Source organism: Protopterus annectens, chromosome 1.part0, assembly GCF_019279795.1.
Source record: "Protopterus annectens isolate FY-2018-M chromosome 1.part0, PAN1.0, whole genome shotgun sequence".
NCBI lineage: Eukaryota > Metazoa > Chordata > Ceratodontiformes > Protopteridae > Protopterus > Protopterus annectens.
Genome location: NC_056725.1, coordinates 416,144,989 through 416,164,701, shown reverse-complemented (window position 1 = coordinate 416,164,701; position 19,713 = coordinate 416,144,989). Strand labels below are relative to the sequence as shown.

Genomic DNA, 19,713 nt, shown 5'->3' with positions numbered 1-19,713 from the left:
GACACACTGATTATCAAAAAGCAGGTGCAGTTGGGGAGTGTTCAAAAAATAAAAATCCCAAACCACCCCTGATGGCTGCCTAAATGAGGTTTCCTTTCGGCATATAACAGCAAAAAATACATACTCTCCTATAGGTTGGTTGCTGAGCAGTGGATCTATCTTAGTACAAGATCCCACCATCACCAAACTTTTTTTAACCCAGCGGCCATCCACAGCTGTTGTGCCTTCAATTTTATTCAGGCTGCACCAAGCAGCAGTCACCGGATGTTGTCAGAACTACTGGAAATTGCTGCCTTACCTAGCAGTCCAAGCAGCACACGTTAAAATATAATTTCTGCTCCCCAAAATGGCAACAGTACCTGTACCCAGACTTTTAAATGCTGTCCTAAGAAAGCAAAGACTTGTTTAAACAGAGATCAGATCTCAGAACATGCACAGTCGACTATGTCACAAGTGAAAATAGATAGAAAAAAAATTAAAATATTTATTCACTGGCAAGAGCTCCAGTGCAGCAGCCAGTAACCATGCAAAGACAATGATGGCAGGAAGAAAGAGAGAGGAAACGTTATGCCTTACCACAATGTTCCATCTGTGTTGTCGAGCTTCACATATCCTTGTCAGTGGTTTCTGTTCTGAACCTCAGAACCAACTTGGCAGGCCATTCCACCATGCGCGTACCAAAATTTCTTGAGCTCAGCTCTACCCACAATGCTCCTCACCAAATTACCTCAGACCAGGTTTGCACAGAACAGTGACACACAAGCACCACAACAAAAGAAAAAGGGATGAAAGACCTTATCTGAATCCAGAAAAGAGTGCTTATGTCAACAAGGAAATCCGATCCACCTTAAGTAATAAGTTATGTACTCACCATAACTTTCCATCTGAGTAGGTAAACTTCATTTATCAGCAACCTATGGGGAATCGGATCCGACTTCGGATCCGAGCCAGCAGTTTTCAACAGCTCAGATCCGAGCTCCAAGCTCCTCCCCTACCCATAATCCCCTGATAAACCCTGACTGACCTCAGATCGAGTTTGCCCAAAAGCAGATGCTGCTTGAAGATAATTATTCTCAAATATAACATAGGTAACACACCGTGTAAACCTGAGTATGAAAAAAAATATCCGAAGGTGAGGGGGCAGGAGGGAGGGACGGTTGCTGACAAATTAAGTTTACCTACTCAGATGGAACGTTATGGTGAGTACATAACTTCTTAATCTGAAGTAGTTAACTTCATTTGTGCAGCAACCTATGGGACAGAGTCCCCAGCTACCTGAACCTTGGGCGGCCTTCATGGAAGGATGTTCCGGAGCACTGCAGAGCCAAAGGATGCTCTCTCTCTGGAGATAATGTCCAATTTATAGTGATTGATTAAGGTATGAGATGAGGCCCCAAGTGGCTGCCGAGCAACTATCATCCAAAGAGACTCTAGCTCTAAAAGCCGCAGAGGTAGAGAGAGATCGAGTAGAGTGGGCATGGACTCCCTGAGGTGCGGGCCTGCCCGAACTTTCATATGCTAAAAGGATACACTGTGAAATCCATCTAGACAGCGTGACTTTAGACACAGATTTACCCAAGTTAAATTTGGCAAAGGAGACGAACAACTGGTCAGATTGCCTATGACCAGATGTCATGTGGATGTAGAAGCGAAGTTGTCTATGCACATCCAATGAGTGTAATTTGTATTCCCCTTTGTTTAGGTAATTAGGAAAAAAGACTGGTAGGTTAATGGACTGATTAATATTCGACTCAGACGCAATCTTGGGAAGAAAAGAGGGACTGGTCCTGAGGTAAACTCTATCCTTGTGAAAAGTCAAGTTTGGGGGTTTTACACAGAGGGCTTGTAGTTCAGAGACCCTTCTAGCCGAGGTGATAGCGACAAGAAAGGTCGTTTTCCATGACAAGAATTTAAGATCTACTGAAGCTGCAGGCTCAAACGGGGGAGCTGTCAAGGCCTGAAGCACCAGCGTTAAATCCCAAGGAGGGACTACATCCTTCACTGGAGGTCTGAGCAGAAAGGTGCCCTTCAGAAAGGTCTTACACAATTTCATGGTGATCAAAGGGCCCAGTTCATTTCCCACGTGATAATGAGAGATAGCTGCTAGTTGAACCTTGACTGTGGAGGAGCTAGCCCCCTGATTAAACAGACCTGACAGGAAGTCTAATACAACAGGAAAAGGAGCTGTGAAAGGATCCAAATTTCGACATTCCACCCAAATGGAGAAACGCTTCCATTTGCTACTACAGATCTTTCTAGTAGAAGTCTTGTGCGCTACTACTAGGATTCTATAAATAATGAACGAACACCAACCAAATAAAAATCTGGACGCCGACACTGAAGAATCACTGCTCGTCCTGGTGATGAAATATGTTAGTTTATTGTAACTCCACACGATACAAAAGACAGGGTTTAGCGCTTTCAACTGTTGTACACAGTCTTCATCAGAACAACATACTGCTAGTATTCTACTGCTTAAATACTCTACTTTTTTGGACTTAATTGAATGATTGCTCTAGTTGCCGCCAAAAACTTTAAAGACATACTAGTCACAATAGTTGATCAAGGATATCTACAATTTACCCTTTACTATGTATAGATAACACATACATTGACTACTAATACAAAATAACATAGGTTGTAAATTACCTACTCTAATTCATCCTGCCATTTATCATAAATCTCATAATATACATACTGTTTAATGAAATGATCCCCCTACTATATTTAATATACAAGTCCATCTAAAACTATCAAACTATTGCATATATATATATATATATATATATATATATATATATATATATATATATATATATATATACTAAAATACTAACTATTATAAAAATCATAAAATAAAAGTTGATATTAAAAAATCATATACAGTTACTGTATTTGTTACTTTTATTAAACAGTATGTATGAGAGCGAAGTAGTCGTAACATTTTGTGTTCGAGGGAGAGGCAAAGAGATCACAACAGGGTTGACCACATTCGGTGAAAATCCGATTCGCTACCTTGAGATTCAGGGACCACTCGTATGGTAACAGAATGTGCGACAGTCTATCCGCTACGATGTTGGACCGCCCCAGAATGTGCGTTGCTATGAGAAAACGGTTGGTGGAGATCGCCCATTCCTACACCCTCATGGCCTCTCGACAGAGTGGGTAAGACCTGGTTCCTCCTTGTTTGTTGATGTAACAGACAACAGACATGTTTGTCCATCTGAATCGCAATCGTTCCTACAGGAAGAAGGTCCTGAAGTGCTTGCAACGCCAACAGCAATGCCCTCATCTCTAGGACATTGATATGCAATGAAGTCTCCATGAGGTCCCACGTGCCTTGGACTGTCCTGCACGAACAATGCCCCCCCCCCCCACCCGAGGCAGGAGGTGTCCGTGGTCACCGTGGCTAGGGGAGGGGCCATAGAAAAGGGGCGTCCTTCCTGGAGGTCCAGAGATTGGAGCCACCATAAGAGTGCCCTCTTGCAAGCCCTGCTGAGGGGAATGGGATGGCTGAGTGGATACTGAAGAAAGGACCACTGGACTTGGAGGGTTCATTGTAAGACCCTCATGTTCAAAGGCGCCATTGGCAATAGATTGACTGCTGCCGCCATTGAACCTAGAGCCCTCAGGACCAATTCCGCCGGAGGAGCTCGGGATTGTATGATGGCCCGCACATGTAGCCTCAGGATTCGTAACCGGTCCGTGGTCAAAAAGGCTAGGAGCTTGTTTGTGTTTAATCTGGCCCCTATGAAGTCTATGGTCTGAGACGGGGCAAGAGACGACTTCTCTATGTTGACAGTGATCCCCAGCTGGGGGGCTAGACAAAGAAAGTAGTTTCTGGCTGCGCAGAGTAGATGCCTTGTCGGGGCGGTCAGGAGCCAGTCGTCCAGGTATGGGAAAACCTGAATTCCCTGGAGCCTCAGGTGGGCCGCTATCAACGCTAACACTTTGGTGAACACCCTGGGGGCTGTGGTGAGACCAAAGGGGAGGACCCTGAATTGGTAATGACTGGCTCCTAGCCGGAAGCAGAGGAACCTTCTGGATCGCCTGTCCATCAGAATGTGGTAGTACGCATCCTTGAGGTCTAGAGAGCACATCCAGTCATTCTCCCACAAGAGGGGGAGAATGGATTGAAGAGTGACCATGCAGAACTTCTCTTTGTTTACTGACAGGTTCATGGGGGGAGAGGTTGAGGATTGGTCTTAAGTCCCCCGTCTTTTTTGGCACCAAGAAGAACCTGGAGTAAAAACCCAACCCGCACTGGTCTGGGGGACGTGTTGGATGGCTCTTTTTTCCAGCAAATGTTGGATTTCCGTTGCTGCGGCCTCCCTCTGATCGGGTGGGACATCGGGGAGGTATCTGGGGCTGCGTGGGTAAAGAGAAAAGGGGATCTGATATCCTCTGGATATGATGCGAAGCACCCAGCGGTCTGTCGCGATGGACTCCCAAGCTGCTAGGTGCTTCAAAAAATGCCCCCCGACTGCCTCCAGAGTGGAGCAGTCGGGCAACCCCTCAGGGGTGTTGCGTGGGTTGGTCCGAGAAAGTTTCTCTGGATCTAAAGTTCCTCGGGCCCCCTCTGCCTCTAGGGCGGCATCCACCCTACCCTCCTCTGCCGCAGAAGGGCTGGGAGTCCGGAGCAGGATGGGACTGTTGCGACTTCCGGAACCACATCTTCTTCTGTCCCTTTTGGTTCTTGGAGAAGGACCTCTGGGGAGCAGAGAAGCGGTCTCCGACGGCAGACGTCTTCCCGTCCTTCTTGCTCTGGACCAAAGTATCGCGAACGGTTTTGCCAAAAAGGGCAGAACCATCGAAAGGGGCATTAGCAAAAGACGCCTTGAAGGGTTCCGCGAAATCACAGTGACGGAGCCAGGCCTGACGTCTCATGACGAGGCCCGCTCCGCTGGCTCTAGCGGCTCCTTCTATGGCATGGAACAGAAGCCGCATAGAGGTATTAGATATAGATCGCAGAGTGGCCATCCGGGTGGAGTGCAACTGTTTGTCCTCTGCCGACATGGACTCAGGGGGGCGACGCAGAGTACTCTTTGATAAGGTCCCGCTGCAGTCGAAGAACATGTGCCATGTAGTTCAGCGACCTCACAGAGAAGGTAGCCGAACTAAAAACCTGCTTCCCTAAATGGTCCATCGATCGAGACTTTTTGCTCGGGAGGTGGACAGAGGGACTCTCCTGAGCTAGTTCCCTCTTGGTGGCCACCGCCTCCAACATGGCATCTACAGGGGGACCCTTACTCCAATGGGACTTGGAGGGGGGGGCTAAGAATTTTATCCGGGTGCTTGGGGACTGGCTCCACAGTGTCTGGCTCCTTCCATGCCGTGGTAGTAATCAACTCTACCAGGGGGGTTGGCCGGAGGGGACACCCAAGAGGTAGACGGGCCAGCTTCAAATGCCTCCAGGAACACGGATTCGTCCGAGGTAGGCTTTGGGGCAGACCACCCCCTCCTTGTCACCAAAAGAGACATCTTCGGGGGGTGATCTTGGGGAGCCTTCCCCTTCCTCCAAACCCATGTCCTCAGTCAAGGACTCGGGGAAGTCCAGGTGTCTCCTCTTGCACTTTCGCTTGTGAGGAACCTCCTCGGGGGGGGGCTGTCCGAGAAGGTCTCACCAACAACGTCTTGTTCCAAAGGAACAACCTGGGATGTCAAAGCAGGCTGTCCCTGGGGCCGGGTGATGGAAGTTGGGCCCAACAGAGAAGTAGTGCAGGGTGGAGCCGTGGCAAGAGCCGGGGGCCTGGAATCTCTCAACAGAGCCCTCTCCACCACGTCGAATGCAGAGGGACAGCTGCTCTCTCTAGGATCTGAAAGCAGACCCTCACTTGGATCCGATGGATGGATCGGGGCCGGTGCCGAAGCGATCGGATCAGAGGGACCAGCATGCTCCGACCTGGACGGAGCCGAAGGCATACTGATACCCCCGGATCCGAAGCTCAGCCCTTGGCACCGAGAGCTTGGATCCGACGGAAATGGACCAGACAGACTCGACGGGAGTGTCTGCGCCGAAGTACCTGAGACTATCGGTGCCGACACCCCCCCCCGGCTCCATGGCTGCCCGGCTCCGAAGACTCTGAGCCCGAGAAGCGGGACAGAGAAGGCGCTATTGGGGCAAAGAAGGGGGCCGAGCTCACCCCTGGAGGAGAGGGGGGAGAAGGCAGGAGCACTCCCATCTGCAGTTGGGCCTGGAGGAATCTTATCATCTGGTCCAAATCTGCATCCGTGAGGCTTCAGGTCGATTTCGATGAGGCCACCGAGGTGGGACGGGAGTGCCGCCTCGATGATCTCGAGGGAGATCAGGTCTCCTCCTCCTCCTCAGGACCCGGTGAAAAGCAAGGAGACCGGATTCGAGAAGGAGGAGACCCAGAAGTCCTGGAGGGAGAAGACGACTTAGCCGGAGGGGCCGAAGTGGAGGCCTTGACCCGCCGCTTGTGGTGCTTCTCCCTCTTTTTCTCTTTCCTAGCCTAACCTCTCCTCCAGGCCTAAGGCGGGAGGTTGAGTCCTGGCCGAGAGGAGGGAAGCAGGAGTGGCAGCCGCCGCAGCGGGAGCCACGGAAGGACCGGAGGTAGAAGCCGAATCCGGGGGCAGAAGACCCGCTAGAATCAGCTTAGACCTCCAGTCTTTAAACGCCCTGGGGTTGAACACTGCACAAATGGAACAACCAGAAGAGAGGTGCTCAACCCCAAGGCACAGCACGCACCGAGTGTGGCCATCCGCCGGGGACAGCTTATGGCCACACTCGGAGCACTTCGAAAAAAATAGGCTTTGGGGCCTCAGACATTTTAATTAAAGAAGGACAGGCACACACGTTAGGCCCCAAACACGCACACACAACCCTAACGGAACCACGAGGGAAGGGGGAGGTTAAATACAAAAAATATAAAGATAAGCTAGGGAGGATTTTAGACAAAGAGGGACCTGAAAGCACTCAACCAAGTAGGGTAGAAAAAAGAAAGAAAAAGTAAAATATTTCTCACAAAAACCTCTAAACGCCTGGAACTCAAGATCGAGCTGCTGTTGGTTAATCCGCGGCAAACTAGATCTGGGGTCAGTCAGAGTTGGCAGGGGATTATGGGTAGGGGGGGAGCTTGGAGCTCGGATCTAAGCTGTTGAAAACTGCCGGCTCAGATCCGATTCCCCATAGGTTGCTGCACAAATTAAGTTAACTACTTCAGATCTATAGGTTAGGGGGGGAGGAAGGTGGGTATATGTCAAGGATGTGTGTAGATCGACAACACAGATGAAACGTTATTAAGACATAACTTCTTTATCTGATGTAGTCAATCTTCACATAGTCCTTAACAGTGGGACAGAATCCCCAGCAACTTGAATCTTGGGAGGTCTTATGGAAGAATATTCCTGAGCACCATCGAGCCGAAGGATGCCCTTCCCCTAGAGACCAGATCCAGTTTGTAATGAGAAACAAAGTTATGTGGAGAAACCCAAGGCTATGCAAAGAAGACCTTGGAATGAAACGCTGCAGATGCGGCTACTGCTCTGGTGGAGTGCGTCTTAACAGGCCTTTGTAGTGGTAAATCACTTTTGTTATAGGCAAAGTTAATACAGTCCTTAATCCATTGAGCTAGGCTAACCTTGAACACTGGTTTCCCTTTTGCCACTGAAGAAAAAGAAAGAACTGATCTGATTTTCTGAACTCTCTTGTTCTGTGTAAATAGAAGCAGAATCATCTATGTACATCTAATAAATGGAGATAATATTCACCTTTGTTATTATAACTGGGGAAGAAACCTGGAAGTTGAATAGTCTGGTTATGGTTGGATTCAGAAACTACCTTAGGAAGAAAAGAAGGGTTAGTTCTCAAGGAGACCCTGTCTTTATGAAAAATTATATTAGGAGGTTTACAGGATAAAGCTTGAATCTCTGAAATTCTCCTGGCTGAGGTGATGGCCACCAAAAACAATGTTTTCCAAGATTGGAATTTTAGATTGCATTTGTCAGAAGGTTCAAAAGGGGGATAAACTAGGGATTGAAGAATTAAATTTAGGTCCCAAGGTGCCGATGGTTCCTTATATGGGGGCCTGAGCAACATGGATCCCTTCAAAACAGTTTTGCAAAGTTTATGGGACATTAAAGATGAACCATGCAAACCCAAGTGAAAATTGGAGATTGCAGCCAGATGCACTCAAGTGGTAGATGCGGAGGGTCCTGCTTCAAAAAGTGATGCCAAGAAGTCTAGAACCTTATCGATTGGAGCTACGTATGGATCAGTATTAGATTTAGACATCCACAGAGAAAATTTGAGGCATTTGCTGAGTTACAATTTGCTTGTGGAGGGTTTGTGACTAGCCAAAATGATTTGTTGAGTGATTAACAGAGAGGAAGGTCTGGCAATAATGGGAATTGGAAAGCCAAATGGTAAGCTTGAAGTTCTGTAGATTTTGGTGAACCAATCCATCTGGGTGGGGCAACAGGTTCAGAGTTGGAGCCAGGCTTAAAGGTTTCTGAACTAGATGAGAACAAAGAAAGGGAAACCACATTTGTTGAGGCCAGAACGAGGCAATGAGGATTATCTTGTTCTTCAACCTAACTGCCTTCTTTAGAAACTGGGATACAACATGGATCGGGGGAATGCATAGAGTAAACCGGGGAGGGGCAATCATGGAGAGCAGCATCTCTTGGTGATTCCCTCGGTGGGGGGATCAGGGCAAAGAAGCTGCTGCACTTGTTGTTCAGAGGGGAGGTGACTGGGTCGCAGTAAGGCTGGCCCCATTGGCAAAATATCTTTTCTGCCACTGTTGGATTGAAAGATCACTTGTGAGGCTTAGAATACACCTGCTCAATCTGTCCGTACTTACGTTAAAGCTCCCTGGAATATGAGTTGCAATGAGAAAGCAGTTGGATGAAATCACCCATTGCCAAACTCAGAGCTTCCCGACAGAGGGGATAGGACCCAGTTGCCCCTTGTTTGTTGATGTACCAGACTATTGCCATGTTGTCTGTCTGGAATGCAATTGTCCCTGAGGGGAGGGCTAGGTGAAATGCTTGCAACGATAACAGCAGTGCCCTCATATCTAGAACACTGATATTCTAATTGGCCTACAGTGGGGGACCAACTGCCTTGGACCGTCTTTCCCACATAATGCCCCACCTCCTATCTGGGAAGCATCTGTGGTCACTGTGGCTTGAGGCTGAGAGGGGACAAAAGGACAGCCCATCAAAATTTCTTTGGAGTGAAGCCACCGTGCCACCATTGTAGATCCTGCTTGCATTGGTTGGTAGTTGTGATCAAATGAGGCATTGACTGGTCTAACATCAACCATTGGGATGCAAAAAACCACTGAAGGATTCACATGTGATATCTCACTAATAGAACTAGAGTGATAGAAGCAGCCATAGACTCTAGGGCCTGTAGGAGAAGGCTTGCAGGTACTTTGTTTTTGCAAACAATCTGGATGACTTGACCTTTTATTCTCTGTAGTCTTTCTATGGGCAGGGATGCAATGCTCATGATCATGTTCATCCTTGCTCTGATGAATTTAACTGTTGACATGGCTCCTACTTGGACTTTTTTCAGTTTACAGTAATGCCTAGATTGGAACAGAGCTGGAGAGTGTAATCTCGAGCCTCCTCAAGAAGATGCCTAGTGGAAGCTGTAAGGAGACTATCGTCTAGATATGGAAACACCCGGAATCCTGCAGTCTGAGATGAACTGCAACTACTGCCATGCATTTGGTGAACACCCTGGGGGCTGTGGTGAGACCAAAGGGCAGCACCCTGAATTGATGGTGACTGGCTCCTGGACGGAAGCTCAGACATCTTCTGGACAATTTGTCCATTTTTATGTGATAATACATGTCCTGAAGCTCTATACAGCACATCCAATCATCTTTTCCCAAAAAGGGAAGGATAGACTGAACCATAATCATTCGAAATTTGGTTTGGCAAACTGATTTGTTCAGCCTGCTGAGATCCAAGATTGGTCTCCAGTCCCCTGCCTTCTTTGGCACTAAAAAGAACCATGAGTAAATTCCAGATCCTATTTGGTGGGACTGTTTGGATGACACTTGTAGAGTAGTTTTTGAATTTCTAAGACTGCTGATTCCCTGTGACTGAATGGAACGTCCGTGATTTTAGTTGTAGCCTTTGGCTAAGCTACAAACGGAACATTACCACCTCTGGTTAAAATCCTCTGCACCCAAAGGTCCTTCGTTAACCTTACCCAGGCATGTTGGTGCAGAGATAATCACCCCACGACTGCCACCAGAGGACGGCGATCAGGCCTCCATTCAGGAACGCTGATAGGAGTTCCCAGAGAAAGAATCCCTGGAATCCTGATTCTGTGGGTCACCTTTGCCTCTTCCTTGGTGTCTTCCATTATTACCTCCCCTTCTGCCCTAGGACAAGTCATTGCCACATGTGTCCTAAAAAGGCCCTTTGGACTTTTTACACCACAGCCTCCCACTCCAATGGTTCCTAGAACAAGGCCGCTGGGAAGCGCATTTTTCCATCTTTCTCACATCTGACTAGTCTCTCTAATTTTAGGACCAAATAGGGATTTCAGTCAAATGGAGCGTTGACAAAAGAAGACTTAAATGGCTCCGCAAACTCACATAAGAGCATCCAGGCATGTCTCCTGATGGCTATGTCTGAACCCAAAGCTCTAGTCATCCCTTCGACAGCATGAGCAATTAGCCTCATGAATGAGTTGGATATCGATTCTAGGGTTGTGAGCTGATTAGTCACTTTGTCTCGAACTCCTTCAGCTACTGCTCCTGACACGTTATCTGAAAATTCTTTTATCAGATCCTTCTGCAATCTGGTAAAATCTGCCATATATTTTAGGGACCTAAGCACTAAGGTCGATGAAATGTATACGCATTTCCCAAATCTATCCACAGCCCTAGATTCCTTATTATGGGGATGGATAGTGGGACTTTCATCAGCAAGTTCCTTCTTAGTGGCAGTCTCTACCACCATGGCATCTACTGGAATTCCCTTAGCCCAGTGTGGTTGAGCCTTAGGGGCTGACACTATGTGGGCTGGTCTCTTAGGGATTGGCTCAACTTCATCAGGCAACTTCCATGCCCGCTGAGCTATCAGTTTGAGGAGATCATCAGCGGGAGAGAAATCCAAGAGGTGGAAGGTTGGGCACTGAAAGCCTCAAGATATACTAATTCCTCTGAGGAAGGTTGGATGGAAGTCCAGCCACCTATCTGTTTCAGGATATCTAGGATGTCCTCAAAGGAACCATCATCAGAGGAGACTTGGGGGAACCTTTCCCTTCATCGAAATCAGTATCTTCTGTGAAGTGACTCTTCAGGGATGTCCAAGTGCTTCCTCTTGCACCTTCTCTTCACAGGAACCTGTTCAGTTGAGTGCTCCGGAGAGGTATCCAAAAAGAGGACATAACCACAGTGGTTACATCTCGAGCCTTCTGTGCCTTTTGTCTCACGGAAGAGGCTGGAGGGAGCTCTGGTTGAGGGGAAAGGCTAGAGGACGGGTTTGATGGGGTAGGCAATGAGTGTTTGCCCACAATGGACAATGCCCTCTCCATGGCCAGGAAGACAGGCCCCCCGTAGAGGGATGGGAGCCCAGAACTGAAATAGACTCCTTCGGAACCACGGTCACACCCCACACAAAGTACCAAGGGGCATGGATGGCTCCAAAAAGGCTGAAGATGAAATCATCACCCCAGAAACCACAACAAAACTACAGCCCTGGGAAGTCTCTGGGTCTGACATATCCAAAGCACTCAGGGTAGCAATCGGTGCCAGAGAAGGAGCTCTAACCACCACCGAAGTAGTTGAAGTTGGGACTGTCAACACCAGAGGTTCCGAAGTTGCAGTGGGAGTCAGAGGAGGGAGAAGAACCGGAATAGAAGTGGGCATGGTTTCAGCGGCAAAGACGCTAGGAACTGAAGCAGAAGACATTCCCCTCACCAGAAGGAGCTGGTCCACCATCATCCTCATATCCAATTCGGTTAGACTCCTGGTGGATCAGTTAGAGGAAATGGAGGGAGACCTGGGAGGATGCCTCTCCAAGAAAGGCCTTGGAGAGCGATCTGAAAAGGGGTCTACTGAAGGAGAATATCGGGATAGAGGCAGCTGTTTAAAGAAAAACTCTTTTGATTCCTGGGCCTCTGGTGTTATGACGGAGGAATCTATAATTGTGTTGGGTGCCGAAGAAGTCATTCCAGAAGCCATCAATGAGGCTTGAGATGACTGACTTCTCGGTACTGAAGATACTGTTGGAACCGTAGAAGATTTAGACACTTTTGTTGTTGGTTCAGAGGAAACAGTCGGAACCAGATGAGGTCGCTTTTTTGACTTCTTCCTCTTGCTGGAAGAAGAGGAATAAGTAGAAGGTGAACTCGCCTCTGTTCTGGATCCTGATAGAGACTCTTCAAACTCTGTTTTCAAAAGACCCTTTGGAATGAGTTTATTTTTATAGTCGACTAGTGCCCTATGGCTGAAACTATGACATATGGCATAGTCTTCCAGTAAGTGTTTACCCCAAGACAATAAATGCAAAAGGTATGCCCGTCTGAATTTGGCAAGGGCCTTTAACTGGCTTGTCTGCCATTACAAAAAAATCACACACACACACACACACACACACACACACACACACATGCCATAAAGAGACCACTTTTTTTTTTTAACTTAAGGAAAATGGATAAAGAATTAATGAAAGTACCAACAATGGCACACAAATAGAAGATGTACCAACAATGTATGCAAGACTACCTAATGGTAAGATAAAGGAGTTGCACGCACACCAAACAGGAAAAAAGGAGGAGCAGGTAGAAGAAAAATAACAGTTACACAGAAAAAGAAAATTAAGAAACTTATAGAAATTAAAATGTTGTCTCCTAAGAGCTTACAAGATGACATGTCTGGCACTTTGAAGCAGCAAACGAGATCTGAGGTAATTTGATGAGGAGTATTATGGGTAAGAGCTGAGCTGGGGAGATTTGGTATGCACTTAATAGAATAATAGCAGAGTCTGTTCAGAACCGAACCCACTGTCAAGGACTATATGAAGACTGACAACATCACACTGAAGGTTAATATTACTGGGAAAAGAAAAACATGTAATAGGCAAACCTAACTTAAAATTCACTGTAACAGAGATTCCATCTAAAGACAATCACAGGATATCTCAGACTTACTTCAGGGATGCAACAGGTGGGTCAAACAAGATGAGCACTGTAGGAGCAGAGTGAAAGGAAATGTATGCATCCCAAGATCAAAGACTTAAGATATTCAGAACAGACATGTGAAAAGACACAAGAAAGGTGTACTCTCGTGCATCTCTCTTGTAGAGTGCTCCCTGAGAAGTCTACACTAACTTAAAATACAACCAAATAAATAACATAAACAATGCTTACAATGGATACACAAAATGCACACCTGTCTGCAGAAAGTATACCAAACTTACTCATCCTTAGCTTAGTAACTCCAAATAGTTAGTGACTGCCTGATTAGCTTTCTGTTAAGGAGGAGGTCCTTTGGTCCTTCAATACTGTAAAGAACAAAGCACTTATCTCCAGCGACTTGCAAACAGCAAGACAAATCAGTACGGATGGCCCAGTGCAGCACTTTTGCATACCTGATCACCACTCCTTTCTGCATATAAATATTGATAAAGTGCGACCCAGTGCTGCCATTTGATTCCCAGTATGTCCTTGGGTTTCTGTCCGTTAGTTTGGAGGCTCGATGGTGATTCGATGACACTTCGATTTTTTCCCAACATTTATCTTCTTTTAATTCTACTGTAGAGCCTGCAAAAAGTCAGGAAATTTGAAAAGATTCAAAAATGTAATGCTGTTTTTTCCATATGACCACAAAGGTCCCAGCAACACTGAAGAAGAGAAAGCAGATATCAACAAAATGAATTAATAATCAAAGTGTGCACATCAAATGTGTTTCCTACTTTCAAAACACAACTTTACATAATATAAAAAAAAAGTTATATACTCATCATAACGTTCCATCTGTGTTGTCCATTTTTATTCTTCAACTGATGGGTTTTGGATCAGACTTTGCCATTTCTACCAGATACTTGCATCCAAAACTCACAAGTTCCTCCCTTTACCCACAATGCCCCGCCAACCTACCGTACCTCAGATCGAGTTTGCTGTCTTTAAAGATAAAGGGAAAATACCTTAAAAAAAATAAAAAAATAAGAAAAAGGACTTGGAGCTCAAACAAGGAACAAAGGTTCCTAAAGAAAACTCTCCGTTCTTTCCAGGAGCAAAGGGGTAAGGGGATTGTGGGCAGGAAGTTGAAAAATGAAAATGAACACAGATGGAACATTACGGTAAGTATACTACTTTTTTTTATCTGATGTCCTTTTCATTTATTCCTCAACTGAGGGTACAAAGTCCCCAGCTGGCTGAGCCGTAGGTGGCCCTCATGAAAGGATACTCCAGAGTACTAAGGAGCCAAAAGCAGCCCTGTTAATAGAAAACAAATCCAATTTGTAATTAGCAACAAAAGTATGAGCATTAGTAAATGTTGCAGATGCATAAATGTCATCTATGGAAGCCCTTGACCAAAAAGCTGAAAAACTGCAGTAGACCTCGTGGAATGACCTCCAAGAGGCTTAGGCAAGGATAATAGTCTTTTACTACATACACACACACACACACACACACACACACACACACACACACACACACAGGGGATACAATCAGTCAACCATTTGTCCAGGTTAACTGTGGAAACTGGCTTGTCCAATTTGTTAGGAAAGAATGAGAGAAACAAATGGATAATTCTTACTGAAATACTTGGTTCTATGGAGATAAAAAAGTTTTCTATGCACACCTAAAAGTTGGAGCATGTACTCTCCCTTATTTGAAATGATTTGAAAGAAAAATGGGATGTTAATGACTTAATGGTGGACTCAGAAGCTGCATAAGGCAAAAAAGATCTGTTGGTACACAAAGACACCTGTCTCTGGGGAAAACCAGGGAAGGCAATTTAGAAGACAGAGCCTGGAGTTAAGATACTCGTCTAGCTATGTGATAGCAACTAGTAAAATGTTTTTCCAAGACAAAAAATTTTATATCTTACCTGACTGAAGGTTGAAAGGGTGTTTGAGTCAGGGTCTGTAGCACAACAGTTAAATCCCAAGGAGGAGTAGGATCCTTTGCATGAGGTCTTAGTAAAAAGGCCCCTTTGAGAAAGATTTTGCGTAATTTAGAAAAATCTAATGTAAAGTTATTTACATCTACATGGAAATTCAAAATGGTAGCCAACTGGATCTTAATTGTAGAAAAGCTAGCACCTTTATTCAAAATTGAAGCTAAACAATTGGGTATGTTGGAAGAAAGAGGGTCCATTTGCCTGCCAAGGGCCCAGGATACAAATCTATTCCATATACTTTTGTAAGTATGTCTAGTAGAAGCTTTTTGAGAAAATAAAATATGACAGACTGGGGAGGACAGTCTGAGCTAAACAGCAATCAATGAAAATATAGAAACAATTTTTTTTCCCACAATGAGGTCAGTTTAAGGCCTGTTATGTCTGGATGAGTAATTCCTGTTGGGCGAGACAGGTCATCTAGAGTGGGATTCAGTATCTCGGGCAGATGATGAAGAGGCCAGAGAAAATGGAACCAAATCTGACGAAGCCAAAAGGTGGCAATAAAGATAACAGTGCTCTTCAACCAGAATTCTTTCTGTAGAAATTCAGGAATGACAGGTATCGATGGATAAGCAAAAATGAGAAAGAAGGGCCAATCGTGGACTACAGCATCTCTTGGATCAGGGCACTGAACCTGCTTTACTTGTTGAGGGGAGAAGCAAATACATCACAGTATGGTTGGGCTCCCTTGATGGAATACTCTCTCCACTACTTAGACATTGAGAGACTACTTATGAGGCATCAGAACTGACATGCTTATTGTCCACAATCATGTTGGTTTTCTGTGGAATCTTTGTTGCAATTATAAAGTGACCAGAAGAGATCACCCACTGCCAAACTATTATTGTTTCTTGGCAAAATGGGTAAGACCTGGTCTTTCCCTGTTTGTTGATGTACCAAACCACTGACATATATCTATTTGAAAAAGCAATTGTCCCAGAGGGAAGAACATCTCAACATGCCTGCAAACACTACTCATTTCCAAGACATTAATATGCTTTCTAGCCTCTTCGGGGGACCATGTACCTTGGACTCTCTTTCCCAAATAGTGCCCCCCCACCCCAGTTGGAAAGCATCTGTGGTCACTGTAGCCATGGGCAGGGGAAGAACAAAAGGACAGCCTCTGGAGCGTTCATTTGAATGAATCAACTAAAGAAGATATTTCTTGCATGCTTTTGTGATCTTGACTGGGGAGGTTAAAGGATGCTGAAAAATGGACCACTGGACTGGCAAGAGTCCACTGAAGAATTTGCATGTGAAACTGTCTAGAGGAATGAGGGCAACAGCAGTTGCCATGGATCCCAAGGTTGGTAAAATTAGTCGAGATGGAAAAAAAGAATGTTGAATTCGTTTCCTGACCTGGGATCTGAGTATCTGGATTTGAGTTGGAAAAATTAGTCGAGATGGAAGAAAAGAATATTGAATTAGTTTCCTGACCTGGGATCCGAGTATCTGGATTTGAGTTGGAGGAAAAGAGGCTATCTGATTGACTGGGTCCAGACGAGCTCTGATGATCTCCAGACTTTGAATAGATGTCAGTTGTGATTTGTTGTAACTGACTGACGCCCAGAATGAGGCACAAATGGAGCAAGTAGTCCCTTGTCTGCAAGAGTGTATGAGTGGTTGGGGCAGATAGGAAGCAGTCATCTAGGTATGGAAACGCTCAGAATCCCAGTAGTTATAACTGAGCTGCTACCACCACCATGCATTTGGTGAATAACCTGGGGGTTGTGATGAGATCAAAGGCCAGTGCTCTGAAGTGGTCATGACTGGCTCCCAGTGCAGGAAGCGCAGTTATCTTCTGGAGCACCTGTTCTTTTTGATATGACAGAATGCATCTTGAAGATCTTTCGAGCACTTCAAATCATCCTTTCACATCAGAGGCAGAATGGACTGAACAGTGACCATCTGGAACCCTGAATATTGAACAAACTGATTTAGTTTGCTGAGAGAGTATGGGTCCTGAAGTACCTTGTCTTTTTTGGCACTAAGAAAATTCATGAATTTCAGGCACTCCTAGTGTGTACAAAGAGAGCATCTGGGAAACAGACAAAAAAAAAAAAAAAAAATTAAGCTTATTTCCTGCCTTTCCTGTTAAGTGGTATAGACTATTTGTAGGCTTCTGAGCCCCCAAGCCCTTCTGTGTTTGAGGGAAGCCTTCTAGCTTGTTTTTTTTCTTATAACTAGCCAGTTTTCTAGTTTCAGCACTCACATCTGTTTCTTTGATCTCAGCACTTGTTCTGATTAAAAAAAAAAAAAAAAAAAAAAATTTTCATCTGCTTTTACTGTACTTGTGTTTCTACCTACTTCATTTTACTTTTGCATCATCTTAAAAATACTCAGTTGTATTTATTACTGCTTGGTGTAACTCATTCTAAGCCTTTTGGTTTAAACACTTGGGCTTCGGACCAGTTGTTTTGCACTGAGAGGGTTTGTGGTCTGCACTGTTGTGGCAGAACAGGTAGCTTACATCCTTCTAGGTTGGGAACTGCTGATTGAGGGCTCAGTGTCTGGTATTCTAAAAGTGTATTAATTCTGGTTTAAGCACTTGGGCTTTCAGGCCAGTTATTTTACATTAAGAGGGTTTGTGGTCTGCACTCTTGTGGGAGGAGAGGCTGGACTCTGCCCTTCTGAGCTGGGAATTTCTGGTTAAAGGCTTATAGTGCATGCATATCTGAACTGCTTCTTACTGAAGTTGGTGCGCCTTGTTTGCTGTGGCATAGACTGGATTCGGGCCTGCTGGATCTAGCTTTGTTTGTGTAACTTGAGCACTAATCCAGACATTCTCTAAAGTATTCAGTTGTATTTATTACTGCTTGGTTGTAACTTGATTAAAGTGTAGCTATCATTCTAATTCTTTTGGATTAAGCACATGGGCTTCAGACCAGTTGTTTTACATTAGGAAGGTTTGTGGCAAGCACTGTGGTGGCAGGACAGGTAGCTTTCATCCTTCTAAGTTGGGAACTGCTGATTGAGAGCCCAGTGTCCAAGTGTATTAGTTCTGGTTTAAGCACTTGGGCTTCAAGCCAGTTATTTTACATTCAGAAGGTTCGTGGTCTGCACTCTTGTGGGAGAAGAGGATGGACTCTGCCCTTCTGAGCTGGGAACTTCTGGTTAAAGGTTTATAGTGCCTGAATATTTGAACTGTATCTTACTGAAATTGGTACACCTTGTTTGCTGTAGCATAGACTAGATCCAGGCCTGCTGAATCTAGCTTTGTTTATTTGCTTGTTGTTTGTTTGCTTGTTATTTCCCTGGAACGCTAATTCCACCTAATATGTGGCTTCTCAGCGCTTCTGTGGATCACTAGTGATATCTGCATTGCTTACTGTACTTATTTCCTTGTTTCACTTGAAAGAAAGTTACTGTTTGTCGTTTTTGCATTTAGTTACTTGTAACACATTGCACTCAAGTTACCTGGCACTTGCTCACTAAAGCAATTATATAAGTCAGCACTAAAAATTAAAAGCACTACACCCTCACTCCCCACTGGCCCTTGTTTTCAATTATTAAGGAATTTCCAATATTATTCTAGCATGTCCAAAGGTCAGTTGTCAATCTCCTCTCCGGTCCAGCTGGTGAATCTGGGAATCTTGAGGCAATGTTATAACTGCCTCATGTACACAGACAACCCTCTCCTCCTCCTACATAACACAAATACTTGCGAGAGATGCAGCTATTTAGCCAAACTGGAGGCTGAGCTCTCTCAACTCAGGACTGGCAAGACCAGACAGGAGGAGAAGGCAACTACACACACCACAAAACCAGCCTCACATAATGCTACCACACCACTGAATCAAACACATAAACACACAAAGACATACTCGGAGGCTCTGAGTAAAAATTACCTAAACAGCAGAGGCCTCCAAAGCAGACACCCAAACAACTGCTACCTCAAGACACCCCACAAGCAACACATAAACCACAAAATCAGTGTGCAAAGCAGTCACAGCCCTTAAGGCCAAATACAACACCAAACATACTTGTCATAGGTGACTCCATAGTCAGACACACTGACGTCCCACTCACCAGGCTGAACAAGGAGAGGGTCACAGTAAGCTGCCTATCGGGCGCTAGAATCCGCCACATAACACAAGCACTCGGGTCACTCCATGGCAAGTACAAATATGACACAGTCATTGTCCATGCTGGTGTGAACGACCCGAGACGTACCTCCCTGGACTACATGAAGAGAGACATAGAGGAGCTCTCTGATTATGTAGCCCAGGCAGGTATGACCCTGACCCTGAGCAGTATCCTTCCTTCACCAGGAATGATGCCACAATATAGAGACAAGATGATCAGCTTTAACAATTGGCTTAATGTCTGGTGTCATTCAAAGGGGATCCAGTGTCTGTCTGCCTGGGATGACATGCTTGACAAGCCACACTGCTTCGCAAGGGACGGCTTGCACCTGTCACCCCTGGGATTCCGGATATTGGCTAAGGCTCTTGCCACCCCCATAGTGCCTTTTTTAGGCAAGGCTCAAGTTCTAAACCTACCACCCTAGAAAACAAAAATGGGAAGAAACTGAGGGTAATGCTGCTCAATGCCAGAAGTCTAAATCTCAAAATGCACGCACTCGAGGCCCTTC

General features: G+C 45.5%; 1 protein-coding gene across 2 annotated transcripts in view; it reads right to left on the bottom strand.

Moving 5' to 3' along the window:
- The window catches only part of CUL9 (cullin 9), a 2,881,018-nt gene that overhangs the window by 1,907,441 nt on the left and 953,864 nt on the right, over positions 1 to 19,713 (bottom strand). For both annotated transcript variants that reach the window (XM_044060287.1, XM_044060293.1), the window contains exon 16: positions 13,582 to 13,753. In XM_044060287.1, the coding sequence (XP_043916222.1) occupies positions 13,582 to 13,753 (172 nt within the window). The remainder of the gene's footprint in view (positions 1 to 13,581; positions 13,754 to 19,713) is intronic.